Source organism: Aythya ferina (assembly GCF_964211825.1).
Source record: "Aythya ferina genome assembly, chromosome: 21".
Lineage (NCBI taxonomy): Eukaryota > Metazoa > Chordata > Aves > Anseriformes > Anatidae > Aythya > Aythya ferina.
In genome coordinates this window covers 5189170-5199617 of record NC_140319.1, presented here as the reverse complement: position 1 = coordinate 5199617, position 10448 = coordinate 5189170, and the positions used below count along the sequence as shown (strand labels likewise).

General features: G+C 40.2%; 1 protein-coding gene across 1 annotated transcript; it reads right to left on the bottom strand.

The window, feature by feature from the left end:
* Positions 1-228: 228 nt before the first annotated feature.
* UBE2J2 (ubiquitin conjugating enzyme E2 J2) lies at positions 229-8876 on the bottom strand. Its single transcript, XM_084494981.1, has 7 exons — positions 8676-8876; positions 7071-7201; positions 6810-6850; positions 5861-5963; positions 5612-5750; positions 5045-5125; positions 229-3591 (listed from the first exon to the last, which is right to left on the bottom strand). The coding sequence occupies exons 2-7, from the start codon at positions 7199-7201 to the stop codon at positions 3307-3309; spliced, it is 780 nt and encodes a 259-aa protein (XP_084351107.1). The 5' UTR covers positions 8676-8876; the 3' UTR covers positions 229-3306.
* Positions 8877-10448: the final 1572 nt, after the last annotated feature.

Genomic DNA, 10448 nt, shown 5'->3' with positions numbered 1-10448 from the left:
ACCTATCTGCAGAAGAACTGCACTACCCAACACAAGAGCAAAAAAGTTGCTACCTGTCGGTCTTTTTGTAGGTGTTTTACTACAGATACAATGGGTACCAAGGAAAAGAATCTGGAGGTAGGGGAGGAGCAGTTTTACCACAGTTTTTTTTGCTTTTTATTCCACGTATATCCAGTTCGATTCTTCAAATGATCCCTTTGCCAAGAACAGTCCCACAAAAACTTCACATTTTGTCATGAATGTTTATTATGAACAAACAACTTTACAATGCAGTCATTTCTACTCCTCAGTACATGCTTGAAGTGAGGTAATTCCTGTGACCTTGACATCTTGAGGGGGAAAAAGTTAAGACTACACACAAATCCAGGATTTTTAGAGTCATGAGATCTTTAAAGGCTACCGTTGAGATGTCTTACGATTCAAGTTGCAAAAATTCCCTATCGTCTGTGTAGAACAATCTTACAGGAATCTATGAAATTGCAGCATGAAAGTGAAGGGCCAGACATTTGTTCCAATATCATATACTGAGGGACAGCTTTTAGTTTCTTTATATTAATTAATGCACTGCTTCAGGGCATGATAACATTTTTGCATGGCAAAGAATGGTTTACTCCATCTACTGACTTTGGTAACAAAAAGATCAGATACTGCATACTATTAGAAACGCTTTAAAAAAAAAAAAAAAAAACACAAAACATTATAAACTACACAAAAGGGAATAAATCTTCTGTTACCAAAGGCAAGGAGCAAGGACATGTATTGAAATCTTGTAAAGCCATAGGTGCAAGGGGGCAGTCAGCTGTTGGGTGCCGTTTGTTGAAAGCCAGGAACCGTCAAGTCTCTCTCTGAATCCAGGGTACTGAAGAGAAACTGCATTTGGAAGGTAAAGTTCAGGTTTTCTGTAGTTGTTTTTAAATACAGCCAATTCTCATAAAAAAAATGCAGCATCTCCAGGGTTTGACCAAAGTTTTTGTTTCCAATTGTGGCACTTATTAAAGAGACCCACCTTCAGATGCTCAGGTGTAGTTTAAGGCCAACTTCTTGCCGCATAATGAGCTGTGTTGTAAGAAATCAACCTCTCATTTTACTAGTTCTTTTACCTTGGCTAAGTACTCTTAACAAAAGATGCAAAGACACCATGCCCAAGGTCTCCTTGCCTTTGTCTTCAGTTATGTGGACAAAAGACCTTCCGTAAGATAAACACAGATAACCATTTATAAGCTTTTGTCTATAGGCGACGTCAACGGTTAAAAAAAGGCATTGTGAGAACACAAACATGTTTGACTGATACTAGGATCTATGAGACAGAACAGCCTCAGCTAAAGGTCCGTATGCTTTGAGGGAAAAAAAAATAAAATCACTCCAACAAGCTGTCTTGAAAGTCCTATCACTGCAGGAAAGACATGACATTCCCCCTTCCTTCACAGCACGCCCCCAGACTGACAGAACATTATTGTTTCTACAGACACATACAGTTGGTGCTTCTCTTTTAACAAGAGCTGATTAAGCACATACAAGAGGCAAATTAAAGAATAGTTATAAATAAGATCTGGTAAAACCACAAAATCAAAGATTTATAAATACATTTTAAAAATCAACCTTTTCCACATTCCATCCTCTCCTTCCCTTCCTTACCTCAGTAAGATCTGCTTTAAGATTTCTTTAGTATAAAGCTGTTCTGCTAGCTCTGATAATTCCTACCTATTGCAGAGAATTGGTCACATTTATTGATGCTCTAAGCTGCATGGCTCATGGGTTTACCATATGTTTTTGCTTACAGTTCAAGATACCAAGGAGAAGCAGAGAGAGAACAAGTCTGAAAGGGAAAATAAAAGTTTCAAAAATTCTTAAATACATGAGGTAATATTTATTGGGCTCTTCACAATATCTAGAAGACTACACGGTTAGAGGCAGAGCTTTTTACCCTATCACTTTTGACAGTTTGCTGTACCATGAACAGTGAGTGCACTCTTCCCAGATGACTAGACATCGCTGCCAATTTTTAAAGGCACAGTATGTTTGCCTCTGATAAATCAAAGCACTTCGATAAAACTAAGCAGGAGAAAAAAAAAAAAGCAAACTAAGTTGAAGTAACTTCAGACTTTCAAACTACACTTGCAGCTTCAGTGTTTACGCACAACCCTGTATTCTCATGAACAAACATCAATGTTGCAATCATCTGAAGGGGAACGGAGAGGAACTTGGATCTACAAGCCAAAAGCTTCTAGAAACTTAGATAAATTAGTAGGGTTTGGACTTTGTGGGTTTTTGTTTGTTTTGCTTTTTTTTGGCCAATTTTCAACTAAGCAAGCAGAACTACTGCTAAGGGTTTACTTCAGCTAATGACACTTTAGGCTAATTCAGCTTGTGCTGAAGAAGCTCATTTGTTATTCAGACACATTTGACTTTGTAACTTCACAAGGGCTAGGTTTACTCCATTTACCAAAACCCAGGAATTCCAGAGATTTTCTCAATACACAATCAGCTCTCCATTGGTCTGTGCATTTTTATTATTTTTTCAACAGTGGCACCTTGTGATCAAAACAAAGTATTACAGTTTTAAAATATAATATCTCCCAGAATGGAAATCCCTAAGTGAACAAATACAAAACAGTACTGGACATCTGTATTCCCACTAAAGACTGATTCAAACACTTTTTCTGGCTATTCATTCCTAAAGTCTGATAACTGCACTTCTTGTAGCCCAAATAAAACCTTCAATTACACTGTGATAATTTAGACGACAAATTTAACACACATGGTGTTATTTTCCCACTCATCTAATCACTACTGACTAGATATGCAATGATGTCCGTCCTATTAAAAAAAAAGAAACCAGCCATCTTCTGTAGTAAATGTTCACATTAACCAAATCCTTACCGAGTCCATGTTTTCTCCACTTGACTCATTTTGCATCCTGTACAGACTCTTTGCTAACGAAACTAAAATGATATGCATCAAGTGTTAAATTTTAAAAATTGTTCAATGAAGTAAAAAGCCTTATTTGCTTAAGATTTTCAAATCTCAAATAACAGATGGAGAAGTGCTAGAAAAATCAAAGCACTAGAAATGTTAGTGTTTCATCAATAATGCTTTGACTTAACAGGATCTGTGAGCAGAACGTCTTTTAGTTTTCTGACTAACTGAACGTACTCCATTTCCCAAACAGAACCCATGAGCCAACCAAGGTTTCACCTGCAACTTGGTAACACAAATGTTTATCCCAGTGTCAAAAGTCAGATGCCCAAAGAGTCCCACTCACTCTGCAACTACCTCTAATTTGGTCTTGGATTTCTTTTATTCTCCTCATTCTTGCGCTATGCTTCTCAGTACATACTTGACTGTGTAGGCAAAGGCTGCAAAACCAACTATAACAAACAAGTTCGCCAAAGCTCCACCTAAGAGTCCATGGTTACGATTGGCCTGCTGGAGGCCTGGATGATTGGCAGGTGCCAGCGGAACGTGCCCGTTAAGAAGGGGTATTCCATTCTGACCATAGTGTGCTTCCCCGTCAGGGACAACATCTGGTAAAGGGAGGGATGGAGGTCTGTTGTTGAGCTCTTCTTGTGCTTTCTGTTTTTGTTTAATCTCCTGGAGGGGAAAAAAAAAAAAAAAGTCTGCAAATTAAAGTAGTGAAACTTTTAGGTGTTTTGAACAGATTACAGTAGCCAAGTTCTTACATAACTTTAGGAAAAGGATATGGTACATTTCCTCATATTGTAGATCTTTCAAGCTAAATTAACTGCGCTACATTTGTACAGTCTCCTCAACTTCCTCCAAAATGACCTACTTCAGTAATTGACGCTAGCGATCATTTGTCCAAGTTTATTTTTAGTCCACCTGTACATCTGCTAGAAGCTTTTTTCAGAAAAGAGAAATTCTTGCATCAACAGCCTTGCATGTCCAGCTTATTCTGAACACAAGATACTAAAAAATTGAAGAAGGAAATCATAGAGGTTTAGTAAAATTAAGACTATAAGTATTATATGTTAAAAATCTGCCTGTACTTGGAACAGCAGTTATCGATGAACATCACATTAAAAAAAAATTAAAAAAACAATCTTTCTGATGATTTAGGTTCTACCAAAACATGACCTCATGACTTCAGGTATCTCCAACAAAAACACATCTCTCCCCCACTTAAGAAAACGTCTGGAAAAGGGTCTTCTACATCTTTTCCTCGTTTTTAGAGTATGTATTCTTTGTACAGTAATTAAGACTTGCAATTTGACAGAATTTGTACCACACAACAGAGTTTGCCTGACATAATACATTTTATCCTCAGAATTCCAAGCGACAGTGAGCATCAGCATTTTTATAGTTTAATGGTGGGCTCATGAAACAGTCTCTCACAGGACCTGTTCCCTTCATGTGGTATCCAGAAAGTTAACCTTCAAAGTCTGAACAGTAGGCTGAAAGAACTGAATTCCCTCACTAAGAAGTTACATGAAGGAATCACGTTGAGACAGGAGAGAACAAAGGAAGACCCTTCATTCTTAACAGATAAGACCTTTCAAAACCAAGAACCACGAGTGGAAATTAGCTAGTGAATCCAAAAGGTGTCAATGAAGTAAGACTTCTTCTACACACTTCAGTTGTTACCTGTAGCTGAAGATACAAACTGCCCATCAATATACCCAGAGGGTTAGTGTTGTGCAAGGAAGATACACGTCCTGATAAGATGTCACTCATTCTCAGAACTTGAACAGGAAGAACATAATGACCTCTGATTGTAAAGGTCTATTAAAAAAAAACATCTGGGACAATGAGGGACCAAGTCCAGATATACAAAGATCAGTCCTACCTCAATTCAACATAGTGTATAATTCTAAAATATTGGCAACACAACCCTACCTGCTGTGTGTGCAGCTCAGTCAACATTCAAGCTTTTAATTCTTAGACCTTGCAAAAGTGCCTTTTAAAAGGCTTCCAAGGTTGACAAATGTAGCCAGTGTCTTGGAAGAGTCCTAAACAACTAGTTAGATTTTCAACTTCTGTGTAGATTTATCGAAAAACAAATTACTGCATGAATGGATTTCCTTACCTCCACCACTTCAGGGAAGAGCTCACAGAAGACTTTATCTTTTAAATTAAATGCTAAGCTTTGTGCAGCGAGTTGTCTTTTCTGTGGAGGAAAACAAGAGTTAGCAGCAGTACCATACAAGCAAAGTTAACACACTTTAATGCTGCACCTGGTTACTTCCCACAAGAATGGTGCAAACCACTAGTCAACTAGTTTCTAACATTTACAACTTTATACCTGTCAGTATTATTCACTGTAACACACATTTCTAAACTCAACCCGCGTTCTCATGCCTTCATTTTATGGGATTAGTGTTCTGTACTGGTGTGCCTGCTTGGCAGATATTTCTAACGGAGAATTTAAAGCATACTTTTTAGCAAAAAGGACTTGAAATTTTCTTCAAAACCCTCCCCCCGTCCTCACACTTCCTAAAACTGACTTGATTCGACTGCCCATCACCTGTAGCTGACCACAATATATTTCTTCCATAGACATCAAAACATCAGCTATCGCTGTTGTGGTAACTTCGAGGTCACGTTCAACCTTTCCTCAACTGGCAGAAGGTACATGACACAATCTGGAGCTTACTGTGAACTCTGAAGTCTCTATGCTGCCCAGTGTGGGGCCCTTTTCCACCATAAAACTAAGAAGGCCCGTCAAGATCGTTGAGACTGACCAAGCTGGATTCCATGTATCAGGGTGGAAATCAGTGATTGAAAGACATAACCTTCAAAAATATAAGACAGAATGTGTTTATTTTTGCCATTAAAATGATTACACGTTATACGTATTGCTAAAACAGTGTTAATTGCTTAAGTGTTAGAAGAAAATCCTTACCTTGTATTACACTTAAACCTTCCATTAGGTGTAATCATATAAATACTAGGAGGTTTAAAAGGAAATTCTCTGGGGAATATTAGTTTCCCATGATAATAGCCACCTGCATTACATAAAGAGATGAATTACTTATTTTGCATGAAGATGAAGCCCTAAGCTACTCAACCTGGGCCAAATACAACCCTTTACCTTACTCCTTCACCCCCTCTCACTAGAGACCGAGTTCATTATCCTGTGCCTCTAAACACAGGAATACTGATCCACACCTGCAGTAAATTTACTTTGAAGGCTATTCCCTGACATGCATATCACAATCAGTACTTTCTCTTTTCAGGTCCCTAATATGTTTAAGGAATATCAGCCCAAGTGTATTTAATACAATATAAATGCATCAGTTTCCCACCAACATAACCAACCACAAATGAAGCCCTGTCAAGAATCTGACTTTTGAAAGCGTTTTGCAAAAGGCTGCAGAAGTTAATTAATGCAGCTTTTTTTGTTCCCCACTTTCTCTAGAAAAATTCATAGAGAATACAAGCCTCAGCTCAGTAAGAGCTGCTTGTATGGTAGCAGACAAATAAATCCCATTCAAAAAATTCCATTCTTGTTTCATTTCTTAGGATTTTTTAAAATTATTTTGACTATCATGATACCTAAAGCAAGCTATCTGCTCCAAGACCTTAGTAATTACTTAACAGAAACTCATCTCCCTTCAATTTAACACAAACATGGTTTCGCTAGCACCCTCAACAACTGAAAAATTAAGTCAGTTGTATCCCTAACTCTTTTCAACAACCTATCATGCACGTCAGATAGATTTGAAACTGTATTTACAGTTTTAGAGCTATTAACCATAGTTATACTTTGCCCATTCAAAACAGCCATGCAATTACTCAAACACGCCAATCACAGCGTAAACTACACGCGCGTTTTCACGACGTGCTTTTACCTTCATAGGGAGTCATTTCAGGTCCCCGGACAACATAGTGCCTAAGAGAAAAAGAAATTAAAGCAGGGTGAGAGCCAGCATACAATCAGCCATCCATTTCTCTAGAGAAATGAAGAGCTGTATCACTTCAAAACAGTTTCATGCGCCACCTCCCAAAACCAAGATTCCCATACAATCTGGAGGAGTAAGGGAGTCAGACTTGACGACCTGGAAAGTCTTGTTCTCTCCACAAGTGTGTGAACAGTTCATTCTAGTTCTTACCATTCAAGGATATTAGATGGGAGGGGTTCTGCACATATATAAGGCACTGGATCTTTCTTAATTCGAAGGTAATCTTGTTTAAGTCTCTGTGTTGCTGTCGTTGGTGCTCTCTTATTACTGTTGTTGCTCATCTAGTTTTCAAAAAAAAATAAAAAAATAAACACAGTCTTAATAGGTGTAGAGCTATTACGTTTCACTGAAGCTCCAGATTTCTGGAAAATCTAGAGTATTTTTAAATATAATTACCATAACTGTTAAGTAGCAGCTTAACCAACTAACACATTCCCAAAAGACTCCATACATCATCCAAGCTGGAAGATGCTCCTTCCAGGAAACTGCTGCGTAAATGTATAAGCAGCAAACAGCCACCAAGAGAACAAGCTGCCCCACAGAACGCACGTGCACTGTTAATAACCATTTCTGTGTTTAGGCTGACCATGCGCCATTAAGATAATTTTTTTAAAGGGCTTAGTCCTTTGGACTAATTCATTTTCCAATTTAGTTTGAGTATCTATTATGTGAAACTATTCACGGTTTAAATTCATTTGCTCTTTCTACCACATCCAGTTATTTAAAATAATAACAAACAAGAAAACACCATAATTGCATTAATGACTTTGGGGTGAGGAAATTTAAGTTAAACCTGCTCAGGATTCAGTTAAATTTACAGAAGGGAACTTCAGGCACAGGTTATTCTCTTCCAGACAAAAACCTCACCCAAAATCAGACAAGTCAGTGTGAAGAATGGAAACTCCATGCTGTTTTCAAAACAAAGAAAGTATTACCCCTTACAGGGCATCTACAGAACACACAGCAATTAATAACTGCCATTTAGCTTGCTTTCCCTCAGAGAACAAGTGACTTCTTTACACGTCGAAATTCAGAAGAAAATGAAAGATTTTAGAAGCAGTTTGTACAAAAAGACAATGCTCACGTGATAGCAGCATCTGACTCCAAAAGTATGTGAAATGCCTTTGAACCTTCTTATTCCTTCACTTCAATAAGATAGCCAAATACATTTCTTGAGAAGTGGTATTTATGTCACTAGCAACAACCACATGTGGTCAAATACGCAGACCTTCCTCAAAATAACCCCGCTTAACCCATTTTTTGTTAAAATCATTGTACACCATTTAAACACACGGTAGCTTTCCTTGAAAGAAGTTGCACGTGCTTTTAAGTCACCTGCCTTTAAATCAAAATATTAATTCTTCTCTAAAGAAGTTTACTTCAGAAGTTTACGGTTCACTTTGTATTTTTTTAACTGAAGGAAAAAAATCATTCTGCAGCCTTGCAACAGTGCCCCTCGCTACGGACTGCGAGAAAACACACTGAAACCTCTCCTGACACAGAGTTATCGAGGTTTTGATAACCCTCAGGGGATTATCTAAGAGAATATTTATATTTAAAACGCGAAACCGAACAGGAACGCTTACAGCAGCCAGAAATCTCCCCGAGGAAGAGGAGAAGGAGGAAGGGGACCCCCGGGCTGCCCTCAGCGTGCTGCCCACAGCCCCCGCGGCCCAGCTGGGGGCCGGGCAGGGGGCGAGGGGCGAGGCCCGGGGACAGGGGGCGGCCGGGCCCCTCTCTCAGGCCCCCACTCACCTCTCCTCGCTACGGCAGCCCCCTCCAGCGCCCGGACGCGGCCCGGCGGCCAAGCGAGGGAGGCCGGGAGCGGCTGGGGGGCGGCGGGCAGGGCCGGGCAGGGCCGGGCAGGGCCGGGCAGGAGGGGCCGGGCAGGGCCGCGACCCCCGCGCCTCCCGCTGCGGAGCGACCGCGGCTCCCAGCCAAGATGGCGGCCCGGCGCAGTGCTGCCGGCCGCTTCCGGGAAGGAGCCGCCCTGCTTCCGGGGTGAACGGACGTCACGTCCGGGCGGCTGGCTGCCCTCACCACCTCCCTCCCGCCCCGTCATGGCGGCCGCGGGGGTGCAGGCGGGGGCGTGCTGGGCTCTGCGTTGCCCTCTGGGTTCTCTCCCGGCCAAAATCACCTCTAAGCGGTCATGGAAGTTGACTGCAGCGGAAAGAACCGTGGCAAAAGCACTGCAGTGTATTATGACATGGACGTTCAGCCTTTATGGCTTCATGTGAAATTGTGTTTAGGGGGAAACTCGGGGTTGTCTCGACTTTTGTTGCCTGCGCTGCTTGTGTTGTGCCACACGGCTCCCAAATCGCAGAATCACTAAAGTTGGAAAAGCCTTCCAAGGTCGTCTGATCCAACCATCCCCTACCAGCAATGTCACCACTACCCCATGTCCCCAAGCACCACGTCCAACCTTTCCTTAAACACCCCCAGGGACGGTTCCAGTGCCTGACTGCTCTTTAGTATCTTCACTATTTTAATCTTCTTTAAATCCATCAAATGTGTAAGTGCCAACTCATTAGTGGCCAGTCGGTACACAGCCAGTATTTCTGTTCCAAGACTACCCACGGCCCCATAAAAACAGCAAAACGTTTTATATCATACTGTATATAATCATTTGTTGCCTCAATAATGTTTAAGAAGAGCAAAACAAATAATTCCTTTATAGTTAGGCCAAATGTGATAAAAACTGAATGGGTATTACCTCTTTGTTAATTTAGGATCACACATCCAGGTCATCTCATGTGTAATCACAGAAGTCTTGCTCCACTGGAGTAAATGCAGAGCTCTTTTGGGTCTTCAGCCCTTACTTAGCTCGCTGTCCGCTGTCAGATTTGATGGTTTAAAAAAAAAAAAAAAAGAAAAAAAAAGAAAAAGAAAAAAAGAATTAACAGCAGTGATTTGAATCCAGCTCTAAACTGAGTTTCAGATATATTGAATTGGAATACTTGTAATTCCTATTGTATTTGTTCACACACAAAAACCTCCATGCAAATAAAAATAACTCTTAAAAATAAGAAATGACCTACTTTGGGTTAACATTTAATGTTACAGCACACTAGTTGTCACCGATACACTGAATTGTATCTCAATGTAGAGGAATTTTCTGCTCAATCCACTGCTTTTCTTTCAAGGCTTTTGAAATTTTACACCCAGATAATGTTTCTGAAAGGGAATTCATAGGCAAAACCCCATGATTGCAATAAAGGCCAGAATTTTTCCTTATGTTCCAGGAGATGCAGGCATCTTCCACATGGATAGAAACTGGAGTTTCCAGTTCTCTGTACCTGAGAATTTCTCATCCGTACCCAACAGAGGGCAGTGGTAGCCCACACTTTTTTTAAGCTCTTAGTTCCTTTTTATTGTATGAGCTGTTTTCTAGGGTTGCACTCTACATATGGGTGTGTGGAGGTTAGTCAACAGCAAGAAGGAAAAATACAAACAAATGGCTGTGATGTCAGTACCGATGGCTGAAAACCAAATTTGGAACCATCTATACATGTTAAACTTAACTTTGTT